General features: G+C 51.5%; 1 protein-coding gene and 1 pseudogene across 1 annotated transcript in view; one reads left to right on the top strand and one right to left on the bottom strand.

Annotated features, from left to right (window-relative positions):
• Positions 1-351: 351 nt before the first annotated feature.
• LOC130026636 (polypeptide N-acetylgalactosaminyltransferase 12-like) overlaps positions 352-26,096 on the bottom strand; it is a 133,889-nt gene continuing 108,144 nt past the window's right edge. Inside the window, exons 11-12 of the mRNA XM_056117467.1 lie at positions 842-922; positions 352-372 (exon numbers count right to left, since the gene is read on the bottom strand). Coding sequence (XP_055973442.1) covers positions 352-372; positions 842-922 — 102 coding nt within the window. The remainder of the gene's footprint in view (positions 373-841; positions 923-26,096) is intronic.
• On the top strand, positions 19,930-20,085 carry LOC130026789 (uncharacterized; annotated as a pseudogene).

The raw sequence follows: 26,096 nt of genomic DNA, 5'->3' as shown, positions 1-26,096 counted from the left end.
AAGAGCAGGAGGAACCAAGAGTCGGGGCTGTGGACCATGAAGTTTGGGTGGGGCTGAGGGTCTGGGGTCCTTGACTGTCTGCTCCCTCTCAGGTGCACCGACCCTGGGGCACCCACAACTCAGCCACCTGAGGTCCTGCTTATGACAAGCCCCCAAGTCCATTTGGGGGCCAAGAGGTTCCAGGAACAACGGTAGGGAAGAACTGCAGATGCGAGTGGGGACTGAGGGGACTGAGCTGGGGCGACAGGAGCTGGGGGCAGCGCCTCCTGCAGGATGAGGACTGAAGGGTGGCCTGAGTCGGGCGAGGCTCGATCTGTGTCTCAGCAACAGTGGGCAATATTTCCCGCATCTTCACTGCGAGCCCACGAACAGCTGCCGAACGCCAAGAGTTTTGTGAGAGGGTACAGGGGTCTGCTGGCCATCAGCTCCCCTCCACACAAGGCTCTTCTTGGGGCATGACATTGCAGCCTTCTGGGCTGTGACTTTCCTGGTCTGTGAAATGGGCTGGTAAGGTCAAGAGCCCGCGTTGAGTTCTTGGGAGGTAGGACAGGCCAGGATGCCAGCCACTGAAGGGTTGTGGGGGTGCGGACTGGCACACACTGCACAGAGAGGGGTCCTGGAGGTGGGAGGCTGTGGGGTAGGATAAGGGATGGAGGCAGGGAGAGATCCCATGTCTAGGCAGGTGCTGTCTAGGCATTGGACCCGGGAGTAAGTAACTGAGCCCTGCATCTCCTGGCTGGGATCTGGACGGTCCTCGCGCCTGTCCTCACTGCCAATGTCCTGCCCCCAGGACGATACAATGCAGTAGACAACTGCAATCCAACAGGATGTGCATGCCCACCGCCACCTGGGTTCCAAGGCTGAGCAGCTGCACCAGGCGGTTCTGCAGGAGAAGCTGCTCCTGGTCCAGCTGCTGCAGCACCTGTCAACGGAGCAGGCCCAGGTAGAGGCAGACCGTGGAGAGGGCGGGGAGGCCCAGGGGTAAGAGGGGCACCGGAACAGGGAGTCCCGCAGCCTCCCTGCCTCCTCCCCTAGTACCTTCACCTACAGGGGCCCTAGGTCCGGGACTTCCTGTCTCAGGCCCTGCTGAATTCACACAGGAGCCCTGGAAAACCGTGAGGGTTGGGGTTCCTAGGAGGGAGAAACCAGGTTTGGGAGTCAGGGGGTGGGGCTGCCTGGGAGGCGGGGCCAGGCGGGCCCCACCCCTGGTCACTGCACCCTCCTCGGTTGGCTGAGACCCAGCGGCCGCCTGACAACCCATCAAGAGGGAAAACACACTGGGGTGGAGAGGGAGATGCTGGAGGTGTGTGAGACCACGAAGACTGCAGCTGGAGGCGATGGTGAAGGAGGGGAAAAGCCGACCCTGAAGTCAGTGAAGGAAAAATTTAAAACTCGGAGGGGTTCAGGTGAGCCAGACCCAGGTCTCGTCCCAGGGCCCTTCCCCAGCCCATCTGACGCTCTTCCCTACACCCTTGGCCTTACCCATGAACTCCGGGCCCTCCGTGTCACAGAGACCCTGGCCTCATGGCCCCCTGCCCCTGGGCGGGGCCTGTCTTGCTTCTTCTCTGGCCCCGCCCCCAGCAGCACCTCCCCCACCCAGGAAGGTGCACCCCACCCAGCTGCAGCTCCTGCTGCATTTCTTCCGAGTTTTCATGCACTGCCCCATGCTCTCGAGGCCAGGGGTCTCTGGATGTGCCCAGCTCACTGGAACACATCAATGTCTGCATTGTATGCGCTGTTCCGCAGAGGGGCCAGCAAGCACCCCCAGCCCCTCACTGGGCAGCCTCCGTGCCTCCCTCCCCAACCCCTCCCCCCCACCTCCCATTGTCCAAATAGGGCTCACAGGCTCACGTGGGACCTTCCACTGGCCTCACCAGCCCATTTCCCCGGCAGGCTGGAAAATCCAGCCTTAGAGGGGTGGAACGGCTTTACCCTTGGAATTCAGCCCTACCCCCCCGCCATACCCCCCTGCACCCGCAGTCGCAGATCTGCCAGTTTTGCTTTTTCTCCACGTTTCTCCACCGGACCCTTCAGGCTTGGGATAAAAAAACCCACCGAAGGGGTTTGGGAGGGCTGGGGAGGACGCTCAGTTCAGAGAATTCCTGAGCCTCAACCCCAGCTGGCAAGCAAAAAGTGGGCTCTGACATTCACTAACTCGACCAAGCCCTCCCTTCAGAGGAAGAGAGGTGACCAGTGTGGAGGTATCGAGGAGGAGTGTCTCGGGGAGAGCATGCCCCAGGGTTCCTTCCCGCTCAGAAGAGGCTTCCAGGGTTCCCCTTCACATTCTCTACCAACCCTTTTTCCAAAGGACCGCCCCCCCAGATGGGGGCTATGTTGGCAGCATGGCCTCAGGGCACCCTACTGTCTTTCTTTTTTTTTCCTCCATGTTGCTCTTCTTCAGAATGAATGATTTTGTTGTTGTTGTTGTTGTCTCCAAATGAATGATTTATTTTGTTGCTGTTAATTTTTTTTAAATTTCTGGGGCACACTCAGCAGTGCTCAGTGGTTGCTCCTGCCTCTGAACTCAGGGATCTATCTCCCTTGGAGGGCTCAGGAGACTATTTGAGGTGTCAGGGTGCATTGGGAGTGTGAGCATCAGGTGTGTGAGGCGTGCACAGGAGGAAGAGTGAACAGGCAGCCCCTTGAGCAAGGCACAGGTGGCAGGGCAGAGCTAAGGGCTGGGAGCTGAGGCTAAACCGAGAACCTTCTCGTTCTTGCAGTGGTCAGTGTGGCCATGACCGCTGGCCCCATGTGCTCTCCAGGCCTTCCACTCACTGGGTCTGCTACCCTCCTCCTGCCCAACGCTTTACCTGCCTGGACCCCAAAGATGTGTTTTTCTGTTTGTAAACTGCACCAGGAAGGAACCAAGCCCTGTTTGCCTTGAAATGGGCAGATCTAGAGACAGGCAGGGAAGATTGGTCACTGTGGACCGTTTTCTTTCCAGGTGCAAGAATTCAGCTCCCTTGTTCAGGGAGGTCCTGGCTATGGACTCAGAAAGATTCCCTGGGCAGCCCTATAGTGTCCTGTCCTGCAGTGCATTGAGGATGCAGTCCTGGCAGCAGAAACCCAAGGGCCTGATGCACGTCTCTACTCCTACTCTTGGAAGAAAGCACATTTAGAAATAAGGACTCACCAGTGTACCCCCCAAAAATCCCCCTCTTCCCACAACAACCAAACAGCACTGAATTCAGCCTCAAAAATGGACTCCACAGAAAGAAAGGGACAGACATAGAAAGATTGCACTCATCTGGGGAACATAAAGTAACAGAATAGGAGACTAACACCCAAGAATAGCTGAGATAGGTACCAGGAGGTTTAGGTACCAGCCACACACGTTAGGGGAAAAGGCAGCTCAGATAGAGAAGGGAGCACCAAATAAAGGGTGTTGGGAGGATCCTCCCAGGATGGGAGATGCATGCTGAAAGTAGACTATAGACAGAACATGATTGCCACTCAATGCCTCTTTTGCAAACCACAGCACCCAAAAGGAGAGAGAGACCAAGAGGGAATGCCCTGCCACAGAGGCAGGGTGGGATGGGGGAGATGGGGGGTGGGAGGGATACTGGGATCAGTGGTGGTGGAGAATGGGCACTGGTGGAGGGATGGGTACTCGATCGTTGTATAACTGAAACCCAAGCACAAAAATGTGTAAGTCTACAACTGTACCTCATGGTGTTTCACTAATAAAAATTAAAAAAAATTAATTCCACAACAACAACCAAAAAAAAAAAAAACAAAAAACAAAATTGGACTCCGGGGAAGAGGAAGGAGTTGAACCTCTTTGTTCCTGAGACAGGGCCCCAGGCTCCAGGAATCCTGACAGAGACACTTGGGCTCCTGGCACAGACTGGGGACAAAGATCTCTCTCTGAGGCCTGTGAATGGTCATTGTGCCTCTGACCTCCAGCTGCTGCTGTCCTGCTGGTCAGGCTGAAAACAATTCACCCCAAGCTTCCCCATTCAGCGGTGACAGCAATGAGTTTCAGTGGGCATGAGCGGCTACCAAATGCCTGGATGGCGCAATATCGTGGACTGTTATATAAAACCCCATCAAACTTTTGCAGCTGGACAGATCATGCACGCTGCCACCTTTCTGCCCTGAGAAGAGTCCGCACCCCCTCGCACCGTGTCTTTCAGGAAGTGCAGGATGACATCTATGACTGTCCATGGGCAGTCTCCTGTGACTGTGGAGGCTCAGGCACAAAATTTCCAAAAGTGGGCTAGTGTTGAGTCAGGACTGGAAGAAAGAAGCCCTTCACGCACCCCCTCCCCTGCCTCAGGAATGGACTGAGGTCCCTGCACCCTCACGGCTCTTACAGTCGCGGGTGTCATGCGACTTATGTTAAGACTCACCACACTTATGTGAAGAAGGAACAGGGGCTCTGGGGAGTGTTGGCAGACCTGCTTGGTATCCCGCTGAACAGTCAGCTTTGCTTTGGCCGTGTCCCAGGAGCTGCCTATCAACACAGGGCAGGAGTATGAAGATCCCACACGGGCCTCACTGGGTCTCTGCTGTTTCCTAGCCTGGGACTAGTTCTCTGTCACACCTACAGTGTGGGGTCCCTGCCAGACAGACTCTGGAATTGATCTCCGTATGTAGAGTCGAGGGTATTGATAGGTCTAGGATATTGACTCCCAAGTTCCAGGTAAGGCCCATATGTTTCCTTTGGCTTTTGACATGTGGCTCAGTGAGGACATTGGGAATTTTGGGGTGTGAAGCTGTGTGGACATGAGGGTCCAGACCAGACTGCCAGTGAAATGCTAGTTTTTCTCCCCTTTATGGCCTTGGTATGCTTTTGGCTCATGGCAATGTCTTGTTTGTTGAGACCCCTACACAGACACTGCTCGATGCTGGTGTCATGGTTCGGTCCTGATCTCATCCTGGACATTCATCTTACTAACTTAAACTTCAGTTTCCCAATGATTGTCCTTGATTCCTCACAGTCACAGTCCTCCCGTTGTTCATCGATTTGCTCGAGCGGGCCCAGTAACGTCTCCATCGTGAGACTTATTGTTACTGTATTTGGCATGTTGAATACATCACGGGTAGCTTGCCAGGCTTTGCTATGTGGGCGAGATACTCTCGGTAGCTGGCCGGCCTCTCCGAGAGGGGCGGAGGAATCGAAATCAGGTCGGCCATGTTGGCTGCGTGCAAGGCAAACGCCCTACCGCTGTGCTATGGCTCCAGCCCCCTTGATTCCTAACAACCCCAAACGTGCATCATGTGGAGGGCTTTGGATGGACCTGGGACAGGTGCCAGGCAACCCTGAGTTGGACAAGGGAAGGCCTAAGGGCCCACATGTAATGTGGTACAGAGCACAGCATGGGACAGACTTTGACCAAAACAATGGTCAAGGACCCGTTGGGGCTGGTGAGCAAAATGAAACTGACCCAGGATTGGGGTCTGGGGTAGGAGGAGATGACATGTGCCCAGGAAAAGCCAACAGATCTGACCAATGCCTGACTTTACAGGAGCCATTGAACTCAATTTGAAGTGACAGATTAAAGGAATCTGTGATTCTCTTGCTGAGCGTATGCAAGATGACAGGCCACATTGATGAGAAGCAAATTTCACCATTGCTGTAAATGGTGAGGAAACAGAAACATCTGCATTAGCAACTTGTCACGGTGTCCAACTGTAGAACCGTGGGTCTTCTGGCAGGGAGAGCTGGAGGCTGGACACCAGACCTTAGTCTCAGGCCTTAGTCATCCAGATCCTTAGTCTTCTTACACGGCACCAGCCTGTCCTTCATGACCATCATCTCGAGTTCCATAGAGGTCATGGTCTCACAAACCTCCACTATGTTCACCTCCAACTCCGTGTTCTTCGACACTGGATTGACTATGGCGCACTCCAGGGTCTCAGCCGAGCAAGGAAGGTGGAGGCATCTCAGGGGTCCCGCCTGGCTCCACCTCCCATATAGCCCCACCTCCAGATCCCCATCAGGCACTTCTCCCTCCTGGAGACCCACCGCACCACTCACCCTCTTCAGGGTACCCTTGGAATTCCAGCAAGGCCTGGGGCTCAGTTGCTCCTGATTTCAGGACTGAGGATCCCCTAAAGATGAAGGCACCAGGTGAGTAGGCAGGTCTAGGGCCTGATGCGCCTTCCTGTCCCTGAGCCCCTGCCCATCCCCTCACCTGGGTTTCCCTCAGCTCCCTGAAGGTGGCCTCCAGCAGGGCCTGCTGCTTGGTTAGCACCTGCTGCAGGTGGTCCATGAGCGGCTTGTGCCTCAGGACCTTCTCGACCTTGGAGTCCAGGTGAGTGGGACATCCAGGTGTGGGGTTGCAGCTGTGTGCTGCTTTTGATACCAGCAGAAGAATTCCAGGCTGCAGGCACTGCACCTTCTGGTCTTGCATGCACATCTCTGTCATGAGACAGGGCCGAAGGCTGTCCAGATCCCACCACAACATTCAGGGCCCAGACACTCACACACAGGCCCAAGGAAAACAGCACATGGGGTAACCTGTCCCCTGTACATTCCCTGGGGGTCTTTCTCCAAAGGCCTAAGAGATGGGGCCTACCCCTACCTCGACCCAGCAGCCTCCCCGCTACTAGGACCCTCTCTGTGCAGTGAGGGCCAATCCACACCCCCAAAACCCCTCTAGCCTCTACTAGATTTTGATATATTATAGTGGGTGGCATCCTGGCTTGTCCTTCCTCCCACCACCCCTGGCAGGCTCCTACCCTCACAGTGGGTCTCCCCTGGCACCTTCTGTCATTTCTCCATATCCACCTTGTCCTGATTCACTCCCCTTGCAGCCGATCCGGAGCCGGCTCTGCAGTAGCACCTGCTCCTCCTCCTGCTCATTCTCAAAGACGACACTGGTCAGAGGCCACATCCTACTGCGGGAGGCCGAGATCCTAGTCCTATTGCTGCCGCGGACACTCACCTGTTTGTCCTGCAGTCCCACCTGTGGGCGCAAGGCTGGGAGTGAGGACAGGCAGCCAGGGCATCCTGCTCTTGGTCCAGGGATGTGGAGTTCAAGCATCGACTCCCAGGTCCAAGGCTGGCAGCGCCTGGGCAATCTGTCCCCTGCACAGGCCCCCATGGTCTTGCTCCAGGGGCCTAAGAGATGAGACCTCCCTTGACTGGGGACCCTGTCTCCTGTCCTGTGCTCAGAGATCACCCCTAATGGTGCTCAAGGATCCATACGAGGTGCCAGGAATCAGCCCATGATAGAAGTATGCAAGCAGACACCTCACCACCTGTTCTAGCTTTTGATATATTATAGTTCCTTGTTTTTTTGCTTCTTTGGTTTTGGAACCACAGGAGGGATTAGTCCCAGCCATGCTCAAGGGACTCTATGGGACGCCAGAGATTGAAGTCAGATAACCCAAGTGCCCTGCCTGCTCTACTATCTCCGGGCCTCTTTTATCTTTTTCAAAATAAAAATTTTAACTTTCCGTTGATTTTTCTACACTGCATCCCGAAAGGAATACCAGTTTACAATGGTGCGTGTGAAATTCCCAAATGCTCCAGTGAGTCCCACTGCAATCAGAACCACCCCTCTAACTGTCCCCCGCTCTCTTTTTGCTATACTTGGACATTTTTGGAGGGACATACCCAGTGTTGCTCAGGCCTCACTCCTGGCTCTGTACTCAGGGACGACTCCTGGTGGGGTTTCAGGGATCATATGGGGTGCCCGGGTTCACATCTGAATTGGCTGGTCCACAAGGCAAATGCCCTTTCCTCTGGATCACCCCTCCAATCCTGCAAGATAGTTTTCTTGAAAAAAACTTACTCAGTAAGATGTGAAGGGAGGACGTGTTCAAAAGAGCATGTGGGCTGAAAGAGTTGACCACTCCCCCTAACTTTTAAAGGCCAGTAACTGCCTGTACCTGTCAATCATAAACTGCCAGTCAGGAAGGTCCCTTGGGCCTGTCCCTCACCCCCATCTCTGTACCCCGAGAGGCCTCTGCAGGTCCCCTGCAGCATTTTCCCACTTCCATATCTAATGCAAATGAAATTTGTTTGCCATTTATAAATGCCCATACAGAGTGTCCCCTTAAAGTCAATGAAATAATCATTTTTACAAAAGAGATTAAGTAATGACATGTAGAATGGTGCTCAAAGCAGGACACATTTGAACCACTGATCTACTCATCATGCACTGTCTCCAAACTCAAGTCCAACATCACATTTCCACAATTCTATAAAGATCCCAGTGCCTCAGCTGAGCTCTGGATTTCACCTCAGAAAATGTACTACACATCTAATTCTATAAATCCAAATATAAGCCATTCTCCTATTAAATTCTATTTTCATTGAATCGATGTGAGATAGACCATTACAAACCTGTTCATGATTAGGCTTCAGTCATCATTGTTCACCCATCCCTCCACCAGTGTACATTTCCCACCTCCAAAGTTTCCAGTTTCCCTCCCATCACCCGCCCACCCACCTCTCCACCCAGGCCAGCCTTTTTTAAAAAATTTTTATTAGTGAAACACCATAAGGTACAGTTATAGACTTACAAATTTTTATGTTTGGATTTCAGTTATACAGTGATCGAGACCCATCCCTCCACCAGTGTCCATTCTCCACCACCACGGATCCCAGTATCCCTCCCACCCCCCATTCCCTCCATCCCACTCTGGCTCTGTGGCAGGGCATTCCCTTTTGTTCTCTCTCTCCTTTTGGGTGCTGTGGTTTGCAAAAGAGGCATTGAGTGGCATTCATGTTTGGTCTATAGTCTACTTTCAGCATGCTTCTCCCATCCAGGCAGGACCCTCCCAACACCCTTTACTTGGTGCTCCCTTCCCTATCTGAGCTGCCTTTTCCTCCAGCATGTGTGGCTGACCTCCAAGCCATGGAGCAAACCTCCTGGTACTTATCGAGACTATTCTTGGTTGTTAGTCTCCTATTTTGTTACTTTATATTCTACAGATGAATGCAGTCTTTCTATGTCTGTCCCTCTCTTTCCGACTCATTTCACTTAGCATGGTACTTTCCATGTAGTACCTCTTGTATGTAAATTTCATGAATTCATCCTTTCTAACAGCTGCTTAGTATTCCATTGTGTAGATGTACCAAAGTTTCTTTAACTGTTGCCTACTGACCAAGTAAAAGAATGCTTGATTTTTCATTCCCCCTTTGTCCTGCTCAAAGCTGGGCAACTTCCCAGGTTTCCAGGCTTTCAGGGATTCCCCACAAAAACCCAAGCAAGGCTGCTACCAATGCGGACAGCCAGGCCATTTCAAAAAGGAATGTCCCAACAACCCCTTGCGGAAGAAGGGGGGATCACCTGGGCTATGTCCCAGATGCAGGAGAGGCAATCACTGGGCAGCCGAGTGTCGCTCCCCACCGGATAACTTAGGCAATCCACTGCCTCAGGGAAACGGCGGGAGGGGCCTGCCTCGGGCCCTGCAAGCCTTCAGGCAGTAGGCTTATCAGACAACGGGTCAAAGTATCAGCCCGCTCCAGATAAAGCTCCCTCTCTCAGGGGCTCCTCAATTCCCAGCTCAGGTCTAGACCTTTATGCCTCTGTCCCGGCGGTATTAACACCACCTATGGGAATTGAAAGTTTGGAGACGGGGGTCTATGGCCCCCTACCACCCGGAACCACTGGCCTCATTCTAGTGTCAGAAAAGGCTCTCCTGCAAGGATTGCAGATATACCCAGGATCTATCACAGAGAGCTACATAGGAAAAATTCATGTCTTGGCAGATTCCCCCCGTGGCATTGTGACAATAGAAAAGGGACAGCTGATTGCACGCCTGCTCCTCCTCCCTACGTGGCAAGGCCCCACCTCGACGTTCTCGGTCCAGGGTCAGACAAACGGAGACTGCTCAGATAATCCAGCCCAAATATTTTGGATTGCCCATATGGCTTCCCGACCACACTATGCGCTAAGAATCAACTCAAAGGAATTCTCTGGGCTATTAGATACTGGGGCGGATGTCTCAGTGATATCCAGTAAATATTGGCCTGCCAACTGGCCTGCCACAATGGCTACAGCCGTTTTGCAAGGACTTGGCCAATTCCGACCCAGCCGTAGCACCCAAGTATTGACCCGGGAGGACGCCGAGGGCCATAAGGGCCAGTTCTAGCCTTATATTGTCCCAGACCTCCCCACCAATCTTTGGGGACGAGATATACTCTCAGCTATGGGCGCGGTTCTGGTTACATCACCCAGTCACTCGCAGACATCGCCAGTCTCCTTTAAGACCTTAGCCCATATCAGTAGTGACTGCCCATCCTCCAGGCAGGAAAATCCCGTGACTTTAATGCCCATTGAGGAACTGGAAGAAACTAGCCCTTTTTAATCGGGGCCACTGTCGAGCGGCCTCCCACCCCAATTACCTGGAAATCAGATGATCCAGTCTGGGTGGAGCAGTGGCCCCTACCTAAAGAGAAATTACAGGCCGCACATGCCCTAGTGTCTGAGCAATTAGAAAAGGGGCACATTACCCCATCCACATCTCCCTAGAATACCCCAATCTTTGTTATAAGGAAAAGGACAGGCGGGTGGAGATTATTGCAAGATCTCAGAGCAGTCAATGCCACCATGCATCCAATGGGGGCCCTGCAGCCAGGGCTCCCCCATCCCTCCGCTATACCAAAGTCCTGGCAATTGTTAGTGATAGATCTTAAAGACTGTTTTTTCAATATTCCATTAGCTCCTAAAGATTGTCAAAGATTTGCCTTCTCTCTACCTTCCCCCAATTTTCAGGAGCCCTATCAGCGCTACCAATGGGTAGTCCTTCCCCAGGGCATGACTAATAGTCCCACTATGTGTCAGATATATGTTGCAGCGGTTTTAGCGCCAGTCCAGGCTCGTTTCCCCAATGCACTTTTGATTCATTATATGGATGACATCTTAGCCGCCTGCCCCACCAAAGACCTTTTACTTCAACTCTATGATCATGTCCGGGTCGCCTCTCAGCTTCCCCCACCCGAACGGTGATTCCCTATCCCACCTTAGTTTCTCAATTACTCTGGAAGGCCAGAACCATAGGGTGTGCACTCTTTGCTAAGGATATGGACATATTGGTCGTTCCCTATTCCAAAGACATGATTAATAATCTGATGCAATATGATGATTCCTGGTGCCTTTTTGTCTGCTCCTTTAAAGGCCAAATTACACAGGCATATCCCAGACATAAACTCCTGCAAAGCTTCAGGATTTGCCCTATTATCTTCCCTCGAATCATAAAGACCACCCCCCTTCTGGGTGCACGGACCCTCTTTACTGATGGCTCTAAGAGCGGTCGAGCCGTAGTGGTTGATGGGCAGGATGTTCAAGCCATACAGCTTGCTGAGACCTCGGCGCAATTTGCAGAAGTAACTGCTGTATTATTGGCCTTGCAGACATTCCATAATGAGCCCCTCAATATTTACACTGATAGTGTGTATGTTGCTAATATCTTCCCCTGATTAGAAACAGCACCCCACATAGGTGAGGGCTCGAAAATTTTATCTCAATTACAAACATTGCAACTGTTGATTTGGGCCAGAAAGGACCCCCTCTTTGTGGGTCATATTAGAGGACACTCTGGCCTCCCGGGACCCCTTGCAGAAGGCAATGAACGAGCAGATAAAGCTACCCGCTTAATAATGACATCCCTAGAATATGATAAGGCCATGCAGCTACATAAAAAATTCCACCTTAATGCCCAGTCTCTTCGTTTTCATACGGGTTGTTCCAAAGCTGAGGCTCTCTCCATAACCACTGTCTGTCCCGCTTGCGCTCCTTATATACATTCCCCATCCCTGGGAGTCAATCCTAGAGGACTGAGAGCAAATGATATTTGGCAAATGGATGTGACCCACACTAACTCATTGGGTAACCGGCATTATCTCCATGTCTCGATAGACACACACTCGGGCATGATTTTTGCCTCACTGCATGCCGGGGAAAAAACGAAACATGTTATAGATCACCTTACTGCTGCTTTCTCATATATGGGAAATCCCAGGCAAATTAAAACTGACAATGGACCGGCCTATACAAGCCGCGCTTTTCATTCCTTTTGTGAAACCTGGGATATTACACATACAACAGGCATTCCCTATAACCCCCAAGGACAGGCTATCATAGAGCGAGCGCACTGACATCTCAAAACTTACATTTCTAAAACAAAAGAGGGTGAGATCTACCAAGGCTGTCAAGGGCCACAAGCGCTCCTATCCGCAACCTTATTCATTTTAAATTTTTTGCTCCTCGATGATTCAGGCCGCAGTGCAGCCCAACGTCACTTTGCTACTCCGGCTCCCCTTAAAGCAATGGTGAAATGGAAGGATCTGTCCTCAGGAACCTGGCAACCACCGGCAGCAATCCTTGCCAGAGTCAGAGGCGCAGTCTGTGTATATCCAACTAATACAGAAAAACCCATTTGGGTGCCGGAACGCCTGGTCAGGCCAATACATGAGCCCCCCGATCATTTGTCCCCCAGAGCTGGGAAAAATAATGAAACTCACCTCCAGGGTACTTAGCCCTGAGACGAATTTCCTTCTCTTTTTTTCCACAGGAACAAAATGACCACAACGACGCTTGTCACCTGGACCCTCGCTATATTATTAATGAAGGACCCTACCAAAACTCATGCCAATCGACACCAACCATTCAAGCAGACCTGGGTCATAAGGAGTGGAGAGGACTATGAGGTTTGGAGTACCACAGGTGCCCCTCTTTTCTGAGCAATGCTCCATTCTGGTCAAGCCACACTGGATACTGCCTGGTTTGGCAGCACCCCTTAATCAGTGCTTCCCTGACTTATATTTTTCCCTGGAAGACGCCTACCCCTTTCAGGATGGTTTTGAAAGGCCCGGGGCCAGAGCCTCTATGAGAGGCAATGGCTTTTTCACCTGCCCCGGGTTCCGGACAGGCCAATGGAGGAGAACCTGCGGTGGCCCTGAATCTTACTATTGTGCCAGCTGGTCTTGCGTAGATTCTAACGATGGCTATTGGAAATGGTCGGTTGACCACGACCTGGTTAATATTTCTTATGCTGTGCCACTGAGATATGGCTCATATTCTGTACAATACCACCCCCAAATGCTTCTGGTCAAAATCTCCTTCACTGATAAGGGAAGGTCGGAGACCCGATGGGTCAACCACCTGAATTGGGGACTTATGTGGTATAGCAGGCCATGGCATGGGGTTATCCTGCAGATCCTCTTGAAAATTGAGCCCGTGCAGCAGATTCCGCTAGGCCCTAACCAGGCACTTGAGGCTCCAAAACCCCCTCTTAAGCTCACCATTACTACCATGGCTGGCCCTAAGACGACACCACCTCCTGTTACAGCCGGCCTATCCATCCCAAAACCCAGTTTTGGCCCAATCATTAACCCCCACAGGAGTCTTATCGAAGCCACATATCAGACTCTGAATGCTACTGCCCCAAACCTGACTGAAGCCCCACGCCACCGTTTTATGAGGCTATGGGTATTAACGCCTCATACAATGTTAATTACAGAGCCCCAGGAGAGTGGAAGGCCCACCCCCAGGGACTAACCATGACCCAAATTAGCGGTCAAGGGACATGTGTAGGTACAGTCCCTCAAAACAAGAAGGAGTTGTGTGCACAGAATGTGGAGTCCCCGGGATGGAGTAACTCCGCCTGGATCTCACCAAAAATGGGAGCTTGGTGGGCCTGTTCACGTTCAGGATTAACTCCCCACTTGGCAGGCTCAGTATTTAATGCCTCCCAAGAATTTTGTCTTATGGTTATTGTTGTCCCAAAAATTATATACCACCCTGCTGAGGTACTCCTTGACTATTGGTCCAATTCCCCTGATGTCCTGCGTAGGAACCGCAGGGAACCCATATCCGCACTAACCATCGCCACTCTGTTTGGCATAGGCCTGGCAGGTGCCGGCACTGGCATCGCTGCTCTGGTAACCCAACATTCTGGTCTATCTTCTCTAAGAGCAGCTATTGATGAGGACCTGGACCGAATAGAAAAATCTATTAGCCATCTTGAAAACTCCTTGACCTCCCTGTCGGAAGTAGTCTTGCAAAATAGGAGGGGGCTCGACTTGCTCTTCCTTAAAAATGGAGGGCTGTGTGCAGTGCTGGGAGAAGAGTGCTGCTTTTACGCCGACCACACGGGGGTAGTCGAGATTCCATGGCTAAGCTGTGTGAAGACCTGGAATGGCGTAAGAAGGAGAGAGAGGCTCAGGAAGGGTGGTTTGAGTCATGGTTTAATCAATCCCCCTGGTTCACCACCCTGATATCTACTATAGCAGGCCCTCTGATCATACTATTACTGATGCTTACATTCGGGCCCTGCATCCTGAGTCGACTTGTCTCATTTGTCAGAGACCAGATTGGCAGGGTTGATCGGCAAATCACTCAAATTCACTTTATGCAACTGAGAGAAACTAGCAAAGAGCAGCCCTATTCAGAAAGGTATTTCTAATGGGCCTGGGAAGCCTCTTCCTTTATCTGTTGCAGTGACCTGATCCCGTGGCCGGTACCGGAAAATGCAGGAGGAGGAGTGCAGACCGGACCTGTACAGAACCCCTCCGATCACTGAACGAAGAGATCCCCATCACCCCTCTACCCTACCTCTGCCCCTCTTTTCTGAGCCATGCTCCATTCTGGTCAAGCCACACTGGGTCCTGCCTGGTTTGGCAGAAATGTCATCAATCCTCCCCTGTGCCTCCTCGTGGTTAAGGAAGTATGCCCTTGCCCAGGATACCCAATGACGGGCAACTTCTGTCACCGCTGCGCACACCTAAGACAGGGGCTAAAGCATTCTCCCCAATGGCGGGTACCACGGCGGGGCGACGGACGACCTAAGACAGGGGTCCTGGCATGCCATAATTGGAAAAAGGGGGTGAGATGTTGCCTACTGACCAAGTAAAAGAATGCTTGATTTTTCATTCCCCCTTTGTCCTGCTCAAAGCTGGGCAACTTCCCAGTATAGGAGGTTTCAGTTTGGGGGACACCTGCCTGCCAGGACACTCCTACAGAAGATGAAGGTCCGAGGCCACCTGGGAACACTAAGCTGGCCTGGTTTCTCATCTTCACAATGGCCAGGCCTGGGTAACCTTGCCATGACATGACAGGTAAAATACTCATAGTATTATATGTGTGTCTCCTGGGTGGCTCACCACAGTTTTGGAAGAACAGAGTGGGGGTCTGGTGTTCTTTGGGAGGTCAGGAACTGTGCTCAAGGGCCGCTACATTTTCTAAGCTGCCGGAGGTCAGAGCTGGCACATGTCCAGCACTCCCCTTACACGGCCACCTTTATGCCCTAAGAGAAGTCTTCCACCTGCCCCGTGACTTTCAGGAAGTACAAGATGACATGTATTTCCTAGCCCCTGGGGAAGTAACTTGTGACCCTGGGGGCTCAGGCACCAAATTTCCAACTGTTGGCTAGTGTTGGGTGAGGACTAGAAGGAAGAAGCCCTCCACATGCTCCTTCCCCTGCCCCAGGAACAGACCCTTTTGCAAGGTCCCTGAATCCCATGGCTCTCACAGCGGCAGGTGTCATGCCCTAGACTCACCACACTCAGGAAGACACAGGGGTCCCAGAGAGTGTTGGCAGAAGAGGGGACCTGCTTGGTATCCCACTGAGCAGTCAGCCTTGCCCTGGCCATGTCCCAGGAGCTGCCTGTCAGCGCAGTGCGGAGTGTGAGGATCCCATGCGGGCCTCCTCGGGTCTCTGCTGTTTCCTAGCCTGTGACTATTTCTCTCTTGCATCTACAATGTGGGGTCCCCGCCAAAATGACTCTGGAATCTTTATGTGGGGTTGAGGGCATTGATTGGTCTAGGATGTTGACTCCCAAGTTCCAGGTAAAGCCCATATGTTTCCTTTGGTATTTGGCATGTGGTTCAGTGAGGATGTTGGGAATTTTCTACTGTGAAACTATGTAGACAGAAGGGCATCATTTCCCAGACCAGACTACCAGTGAAATATTAGTTTTTCTCTCCTTGATGACCTTGGTATTCTCTTGGGCTCCTGGCAAAGAGACCCCGACACAGACACTGCTTGATGCTTGATGCAGTCACAGGTGGGTCGTGATCTCATCCTGGACATTCATCTTACTAAAGCTTCAGTTTCCCAGTGATTGTCCTTGATTCAAACATTCTCAAATGTGCTTCACGTGGAGGGCCTTGGATGGACCTCGGACAGGTGCCAGGTGACCCTGATTTGGACAAGGGAAGGCCTAAGGTCCCACATATGATATGGTCCAGAGTACAGCATGGGACAGTCTCTGGCCAAAAGAATTGTCAAGGAACCCTTGGGTCTGGGATAGACAAAATAAAACTGGCCCCAGGTTTGGAGTCTGGGGAGTAGGAGCAGATGACATGGGCCAGGAAAAGCCAACAGATCTGACCTTTCATGCCTGACTTTACATTGAACTAAATTTGAAGTGGCAGATTAAAGGAATCTGTAATTCTCTTACTGAGCTTATGCAAGATGACAGGCAACATTGACGAGAAGCAAATTTCACCAATGCTATAAACGTTTAACTTAAAGAGGTGAGGAAACAGAAACATTTGCATCAGCAACTTCTAAAGGTGTCCAAGTGTAGAACCGTGGGTCTTCTGGCAGGGAGAGCTGGAGGCATGCTGGGTGTGAGCAGGGCAAGGAACGCTTGGGCACTGAGGGTCTGCCCCAACGGCACTGCTGCCAGCACCTAGACTAGCCCTGGTCTCCTTGGTCACAAATACTAACAGTAATAGAAATGGGGAGTAGTGCTGAGCCCCCAGGGTCGACTCTCTGGTGCACTGAGCTAACACCATGGATTGCCTGAGGCTGCCAAAGCAGATGCAAACTCTGCAGGTACCTGTAGAGACCAGACAGGGGAAGGAGACAGAGTCTGGGTGGGGAGGTGGGGTGCGGGGCAGGAATCCTGACAAAGGTCACCAGCAAGTGCAGACCAGGGTGCTAGTTTCATCTTGATTGACAGTTCACCCTTGATGAGCATGGAGTCATTGAGAATATACCCTGGATGGTAGGATCATGACGGGGGTGGGGGCAGGGGGAGGATGTGCCTGCTAACTGTGCTCTGCTCCTTTGCCTGAGCAGCCCAGAGGTGAAAAAACATCACCCCATCCCCAGGGCTGATTCTGGTCTCCTCACTGCTCTGAGTGCCCCAGAGGCCAGATGGGGGCTGTGGTGATTGGGAACAGGAAATGGGTCTCTGACTCAACTGGCCACCCAGGTAGAAAAACACCTTACAGGTCCAGAATGCCATGGGCAGTAAGGGTCCAGAACCAAACTGACTCCCTGGCTGCAGTTGTCTCTTCAATCAATGGGCCCTGGGCCTGCTCAGTGCCCAGCAGGGAGGAAAAGGTGTTTTCTTCAATGAGGACTGAACGCTGCTCTACTCAAACCAGTCAGGATGGGAGGGGGCTTTGAGCCAGTTGAAAGAATGAACTCCAGAAGGGCCAGGGAGCTGGAGGCTGGTCAGGCCCAGCCGTGGTCAGGTTTGGCCACTCCTGAGGGCCTCACAGTAGAATGGACATCTCTCAGAGTCAGGCCAGAAATGAGAAACAATCCCAGAGAGTCACTCATCCCTAAGCATCGCCAGAAGATTAACCTGCAGGTGCTAGTTTGTCAGGATCAGCCGCAGCGGGGTCAGCTAAGGGGGGGCTCGCAAATGATACTGTCTGCCAAGCCTAAGGGGAGGGAACCAAGGAGGCCACAAGAGGCAGAAGCGAAAAACTAGGCAGGACCTCTGAGAGACCCACTCTAGGACGTGGACAAGATGGATGGGTCAGGAATCACCACATTTGACAAGAATCAAATGTGAGGTTTGCTCTGACAAAATGGTGACCAGAACCAAATGGCAACCGGCTGAGTGGACAGCAACATTCCTGGAGTCAGAGATCACCTTGTTCCAGGTGAGGAAGACAAGAGTTAATGCCCACTTGGTGACAGGAAGCCACCAGGCTTCATTCCAGGTTCCTTACCATTGACCCACGAAGAGATGACTAGGAAAAGACCAAGACAACTTAAAAGCCCCCTGAGTTTAACCCAGGGCGCGGGTGTAGCATTGCCTCACCTGAGGTTCAGAGAGTCCGCCCGGGAGTGCCCCAGTAAGCTATTCCTATTTCCTTAACTTTATTTATATGTCTCTGTCCTTCTGTCTGACCCGTATGGGGTTCCCAAATCTCTCACCGAGCAAGAGACTAAGGGAGAGCAGGTTACCCGAGCAGGGATGGAAGGGGCTCCGGGAACGCTCGAACACTGAGCGTAGAAACGGGAATCACCACTGTGGGAGCACCTGAGAGCACTAGGCACCACTGTATGTTAGATGAAAGTTGTTACGGCAGAATCAAGGTACCCTGTAAACAACCTACATAATTAGGCTGTGACCTGCTACTGCCCCTTTGGGGGATAGCTGGGTAGAGCCTGCACACATGGAATACACTAGGATGCTTCCAGCAAATTTTTGGGTGCCATCTGTCTTGGTGAGACTCTGTATGATCCTAAAAGGAAAAACTCCAAAGACAGTCATTCAATGGGAGAACAGCTCTCACCACCGGCAAGGGGTGAGAGGGCTCAAGCCGCTGATCCCCACAGTCTCCCAGCTCCCCAAACCTCAAGAAAAACCTGGACTTGGTGTTTCCAGAGCCCAGGGGCCCAGAGGCAGGACACGACACAGAGAACTAAGCCCAGAGCCCCAATAGAAGCTTCGAGAGGGTGTGCAGGATATGTGTGAGGTGTGAAGATCCATGAGAGTGCACGGGCGGCCCCAGGCCCATGGTGCAGTTAGAGGGGAAGGGCTATGAACTGGGCACCGAGGGGTAAACCGGGACCTGCCTGTGCCTGCCCTGAACAGCCCTACCAGGCTGATCCCTGGTGCCTCCCCGATCCCTGGTTCCCATCCAAGTAGGAATGTGACAAGCAGGAAGGAGCATGGCTGACCAAATTCCTGGAAATTACTGGAACAGGATGGCTCTGCCTTCTGAGGCTTTGCCATCTGGTCTGATACATGAATCTGGACACACTTCTTGTCACCAGTAGAGTGTCACTCAGCCAAGGCTGTCCCAACAGGTCCAGGTGTGCAGGAGCAAAGAGGAGTCAGGGCCTGATGCTTTCTTACATGCAGTCTGGCCGGACTGCTGACAGGTGACAGTGGGACAGAAGAATGAGCATTTAGAAGTGAAAAAAAGAAAAACAAATAACCTAAAAAATCAGCAGTAGGGCTCCAGAGGCATAGAGTTTGATCCTCTTAGTGCCTGAGAAAGGGCACCAGGCTCTAGGTGCCCTGACCCAGGGTAGGGCCATTGGCAGAGGTCTGGGCATACCTGTCTCTGAGGCAGGGGGCTCTGATCTCTCGCTGTGCCACAGAGGTAAACAAACTATCTACCTCCAGGTCCCCATTCAGGAGTGACACTGATGACTAACAAAGGGTCCCAGTGGCTAGCAATTTCCTAGATGGCACAGTCCCTGGGATTATGATGTGAAAACCCACATCTAACTTTTGCATCTCTAGATTAATCCCCTAGCCTTTCTGCTTATTGGATGGGACCCCATCCTCTGACTTGCAAGAAGCAGTGGACTAAATCTCTTGCTCAGAACCACCGAACAATTCAGGAGCAGTTTCCAACCTGAGTGGCATCCGGATAAAGACCATAAGAATGAAGCCCTGAATCCCTCTGGAAAGACTGGGTAGGGGCGGATGCGCTCGGGGAAGGATAGGGACAAGCACGAAACATGGTGAGACCCCACGATCTCTTAATTTTCATATTAAAAGGTAAAGGTAAAAGGTAAAGGCACTCCCGTTGATCGTCGATTTGCTCAAGCGGGCCCAGTAACGTCTCCATTGGAGACTTTGTTGTTACTGTGTCTGGCATATCGAATACGTCACGGGGAGCTTGCCAGGCTCTGCCTTGCGGGCAAGTCACTCTCGGTAGCTTGCCGGGCTCTCCCAGAGGGGTGGAGGAATCGAACTTGGGTCGGTCATGTTGGCCGCTTGTAAGGCGACCGCCCTACCACTGTGCTATCACTCCATCCCCCGGAGCTTCTCGGCCTTTTGGCTAAGATCAAGTGTAGTATCTGTTCATATTAAAAATTGAAATTTATTTATTTGGATTTATTTTTTAATTGGGTTATTATTTTATGGTTTGAGTTTGCTCCTGCACATATGGATGTGCTGGAGGCTGTGTACCTTTTTTTTTAATCCAAGAATTTTCTTTTTATTATTTTTTATTAGTGAACCTCCATGAGGTACAATTGCAGACTTATAAATTTTTGTGCTTGGGTTTCAGTCACACAATGATCAAGTACCCATTCCTGTACCAGCACCCATCCTGCACCACCACGGGTCCCAGCATCCCTCCTACCCCCCCAACCCCCTTTCCCACCCTGCCTCTTTGGCAGTGCATTCCCCCTTGTTCTCTCTCTCCCCATTTGGGTGCTGTGGTTTGCAAGAGAGGAACTGAGTGGTAGTCATGTTTGGTCTATAGTCTACTTTCAGCATGCATCTCCCACCCTGGGAGGATCCTCCCAGCACCCTTGATTTGGTGCCCTCTTCTCTAGCTGAGCTTCCTTGGAGACTGTGTAACGTCTTTACTTGCAGAGTACGAGTCTCAATGTTGTTCTGTTTGGGTCATCTCGCCACTCCTAGTGCGCAGCATCCCTGCCATGGGGGCACGTCTGCAATTGCTTTGTGTAGCCGCAGAGCCTCATAGTCCCATAGCCCCATTCCTCAATGGGAAGGGGCAGAGGAGGGGAGAAGGGAGGGGGCAGGAAGGAGGAGGGGGAGAGGAGAAGGGCGGGAAGGAAGAGGGAAGAAAGACAAGGTTGGGGTAAATGAATATGATTTTGACAGGGTAGGTAAAAGACGGAATTACAGGTGAGTAAGAATTCTGTTGAACCATTTCTGACTCTTGGGGGGAACACATCACTTTCAGGCAGGTCACTTCGTGCCCTGGGATGGGTGTCTGCAGCCTCCTTACCTCACGGGCATCACAGTCTGTCTGATCTTCTGCCAACACAATTTGTCTTTGACGGGTTGTTGGCTCAGGTCTGTCTTGGATCTGGGTGTGATTTCCACCTCTAGGTGAGAGGGAGGATGGGGTGTGCATGGGGTGTCTTTAGGAAGGACACTGCCTTCTGGTTCTCACAGAACACTTGGGGTTCCAAGGTGGGTGTAGCCCGTAGGATGGCGGGGATCAAACCCAGATCAGCCACGTGCAAAGCAACAACCTACCACTGTACTATCGCTCAAGCCCTTGAATTTCTTCTTGGAGGAAGTTTCTGTTCATTATTCCTCTCTGCATTTGTTTGATGGGGTTGGGAGATATTTTTTTTGTACAGTTCTACCAATGTGCTATATAACTTGGATATTAGCCTTTTCTCAGCTAGGTATTGGGTAAATAATTTTTCCCATTCTGTGAGCTATCTTTGTAGCTTAGACGCCATTGCCTTTTATTTTTTTTAAAAAAAAGCATTAGATTGGTGTATCTTTGATTTTTCTGTTCTCTTTTCATGCTTGATGTTTTGCTGACTTTTTTCAAAATTTTTATTTTGTTTTTATAAAGTTGTTTACAATAATTTATTACATTTAATATTCAAACACCAATTCCACCAGAATCGTACCTTCCCACCACCATATTTTGAATGTTACCACTCCAAATCTTAGAGGTACTCTCCTGGGGTCATTAACATCGTACTCAGGGGCATGCAGATGACAGGCTCTAGACATGGTGAATCCCATGGAAAGGGCCACCCACAATCTAGAAGCAACTGCCAACTGCTGGCAGGACACACTTCGCCCAAGACACATACCCACACGGCCTGGGATGGATCCATTCATTGAAACAAGCTTGGAAATAGGACAGTGACTGTCAGAGAGTGACCCAGCATGCCTCCTTCCTCTCTCTTCTCCTCAATTCATTAGTGACCAACCAGCCCCCAAAGAGTGTCTAGAACTGGTTGCTCTGATGTTTCCAGCCCCCATTAGCTTCAGGGCTGCCATATGGAGAAACGGGACTGTGTACTGGGGAGGGAGAGCTCTCCCCTCAAGCCCTTGTTTGGCTTTTGGAGCTATCATGACTGAGGTTGGAGTGTGGCCCAGTTAACATTTCTGCTCCCAACATGCCTGGTGCCTAGAGGTAGGAGACATTTTTGTCCCACTGATCCCTGCGGTCTAGTGTTGGGGGACCTTTCTCTCCCCTTGATCCCTAGGATCTAGTGCTGAGGGAAAGTGGAAGAGCGCGAAAGAGGGAGGAAGGAGGAGGGTGGGAAAAACTGGATCAGGGCTAGATTAGTTGGAATTGAAGAACACAGGGTACATCATCAGGGTAGAAAAAGTGGATTAATGGTGAACAAGCTTGCCAGCTGAACTCAAGCGGACGAGCTGGATTCTGGTTATTTGGGGGCAGGTCATTACAGGATCCGGATCTGAGGTCTGCAGCCTCCTGTTCCTCACAGACAGGAACAGGAGGGTCCCTCTGGGTTCTTCACACAATCCATCATCCCGCTCCCCAGGTCTGGACACCAGACCTTAGTCTCAGACCTTAGTCATCCAGATCCTTAGTCTTCTCACATGCCACCAGCCTGTCTTTCATGAACATCATCTCGAGTTCCATAGAGGTCATGGTCTCACAAACTCCACTATGTTCACCTCCAACTCCGTGTTCTTCGACACTGGATTGACTATTGGGAACTCCAGGGTCTCAGCCAAGCAAGGAAGGTGGATGCATCTCAGGGGTCCCGCCTGGCTCCACCTCCCATATAGCCCCACCTCCAGATCCCCATCAGGAACTTCTCCCTCCTGGAGACCCACCACACTCTCACCCTCTTCAGGGTACCCTTGGAATTCCAGCAAGGCCTGGGGCTCAGTTGCTCCTGATTTCAGGACTGAGGATTCCCTAAAGATGAAGGCACCAGGTGAGTATGCAGGTCTAGGGCCGGATGCGCCTTCCTGTCCCTGAGCCCCTGCCCACCCCCTCACCTTGGTTTCCCTCAGCTCCCTGAAGGTGGCCTCCAGCAGGGCCTGCTGCACTGTTAGCATCTGCTGCAGCTGGTCCATGAGCGGCTGGTGCCTCAGAACCTGCTCGACCTTGGAGCCCAGGTGAGTGGGATATCCAGGTATGGTGTTGCAGCTGTGTGCTGCTTTTGATACCATTAGGAGCATTCCAGGCTGCAGGCACTGCACCTTCTAGTCTTGCATGCACATCTCTGTCATGAGACAGGGCCGAAGCCTGTCCAGATCCCACCACAACATTCAGGGCCCAGACACTCACACACAGGCCCAAGGAAAACAGCACATGGGGTAACCTGTCCCCTGCACATTCCCCTGGGGGTCTTTCTCCAAAGGCCTAAGAGATGGGGCCTCCCCCTACCTCGACCCAGCAGCCTCCCCGCTACTAGTACCCTCTCTGTGCAGTGAGGGCCAATCCACACCCCCAAAATCCCTCTAGCCTCTTCTAGATTTTGATACATGATAGTGGGTGGCGTCCTGGCCTGTCCTTCCTCCCACCACCCCAGGCGGGCTCCTACCCTCACAGTGGGTCTCCCCCGGCACCTTCTGTCATTTCTCCATATCCACCTTGTCCTGATTCACTCCCCTTGCAGCCGATCCGGAGGTGGCTCTGCAGTAGCACCTGCTCCTCCTCCTGCTCATTCTCAGAGACCGACACTGGTCAGAGGCCACGTCCTACTGCGGGAGGCCAAGAACCTACTCCTTTTGCTGCTGCAGACACTCACCTGTTTGTCCTGCAGTCCCACCTGTGGGCGCAAGGCTGGGAGTGAGGACAGGCAGCCAGGGTATCCTGCTCTGGGTCCAGGGATGTGGAGGTCAAGCACCGACTCCCAGGCCCAAGGCTGGCAGCGCCTGGGCAATCTGTCCCCTGCACAGGCCCCCATGGTCTTGCTCCAGGGGCCTAAGAGATGAGACCTCCCTTGACTGGGGACCCTGTCACCTGTCCTGTGCTCAGGGATCACCCCTAATGGTGCTCAAGGATCCATAGGAGGTGCCAGGAATCATCAGCCCAGGATAGAAGTATGCAAATCAGACACCTCACCACCTGTTCTAGCTTTTAATATATTACATTTCCTTGTTTCCTTTTTGGTTTTGGAACCACAGCAGGGATTAGTCCCAGCCATGCTCAAGGGACTCTATGGGACGCCAGAGATTGAAGTCAGATAACCCAAGTGCCCTTCCTGCTCTACTATCTCCCGGCCTCTTTTATCTTTTTCAAAATAAAAATTTTAACTTTCCGTTGATTTTTCTACACTGCATCCTGAAAGGAATACCAGTTTACAATGGTGCGTGTGAAATTCCCAAATGCTTCAGTGAGTCCCACTGCAATCAGAACCACCCCTCTAACTCTCCCCCGCTCTCTTTTTGCTATACTTGGACATTTTTGGAGGGACATACCCAGTGTTGCTCAGGCCTCACTCCTGGCTCTGTACTCAGGGACGACTCCTGCTGGGGTTTCGGGGATCAAATGCGGTGCCCGGGGTCACATCTGAATTGGATGGTCCACAAGGCAAATGCCCTTCCCTCTGGACCACCCCTCCAATCCTGCAAGATAGTTTTCTTGAAAAAAAAAACTTACTCAGTAAGATGTGAAGGGAGGACGTGTTCAAAAGAGCATGTGGGCTGAAAGAGCTGACCACTCACCCTAACTTCTAAAGGCCAGTAACTGCCTGTACCTGTCAATCACAAACTGCCACTCGGGAAGGTCCCTTGGGCCTGTCCCCCACCCCCATCTCTGTACCCCGAGAGGCCTCTGAAGGTCCCCTGCAGCATTTTCCCACTTCCATATCTAATGCAAATGAAATTTGTTTGCCATTCATAAATGCCCATACAGAGTTTCCTCTTAAAGTAAATGAAATAATCATTTTTAAAAAAGAGATTAAGTAATGACATGTTGAATGGTGCTCAAAGCAGGACACATTTGAACCACTGATCTACTCATCATGCACTGTCTCCAAACTCAAGTCCAGCATCACATTTCCACAATTCTATAAAGATCCCAGTGCCTCAGCTGAGCTCTGGATTTCACCTCAGAAAATGTACTACACATCTAATTCTATAAATCCAAATATAAGCCATTCTCCTATTAAATTCTATTTTCATTGAATCGATGTGAGATAGACCCTTACAAACCTGTTCATGATTAGGATTCAGTCATCGTTGTTCACCCATCCCTCCACCAGTGTACATTTCCCACCTCCAATGTTTCCAGTTTCCCTCCCATCACCGCCCACCCACCTCTGCACCCAGGCCAGCCTTTTTTTAAAATTTTTATTAGTGAAACACCATAAGGTACAGTTATAGACTTACAAATTTTTGTGTTTGGATTTCAGTTATACAGTGATCGAGACCCATCCCTCCACCAGTGTCCATTTTCCACCACCACGGATCCCAGTATCCCTCCCACCCCCATTCCCTCCATCCCACTCTGGCTCTGTGGCAGGGCATTCCCTTTTGTTCTCTCTCTCCTTTTGGGTGCTGTGGTTTGCAAAAGAGGCATTGAGTGGCATTCATGTTTGGTCTATAGTCTACTTTCAGCATGCTTCTCCCATCCAGGCAGGACCCTCCCAACACCCTTTACTTGGTGCTCCCTTCCCTATCTGAGCTGCCTTTTCCCCCAGCATGTGTGGCTGGCCTCCAAGCCATGGAGCAAACCTCCTGGTACTTATCGCGACTATTCTTGGTTGTTAGTCTCCTATTTTGTTACTTTATATTCTACAGATGAATGCAGTCTTTCTATGTCTGTCCCTCTCTTTCCGACTCATTTCACTTAGCATGGTACTTTCCATGTAGTACCACTTGTATGTAAATTTCATGAATTCATCCTTTCTAACAGCTGCTTAGTATTCCATTGTGTAGATGTACCAAAGTTTCTTTAACTGTTGCCTACTGACCAAGTAAAAGAATGCTTGATTTTTCATTCCCCCTTTGTCCTGCTCAAAGCTGGGCAACTTCCCAGGTTTCCGGGCTTTCAGGGATTCCCCACAAAAACCCAAGCAAGGCTGCTATCAATGCGGACAGCCAGGCCATTTCAAAAAGGAATGTCCCAACAACCCCTTGCGGAAGAAGGGGGGATCACCCGGGCTATGTCCCAGATGCAAGAGAGGCAATCACTGGGCAGCCGAGTGTCGCTCCGGACCGGATAACTTAGGCAATCCACTGCTGCAGGGAAACGGCGGGAGGGGCCTGCCTCGGG

This window comes from Sorex fumeus, unplaced genomic scaffold, assembly GCF_029834395.1.
Source record: "Sorex fumeus unplaced genomic scaffold, SorFum_2.1 ptg000034l, whole genome shotgun sequence".
Taxonomy (NCBI): Eukaryota; Metazoa; Chordata; class Mammalia; order Eulipotyphla; family Soricidae; genus Sorex; species Sorex fumeus.
This window is presented reverse-complemented; position numbering and strand designations above follow the sequence as displayed.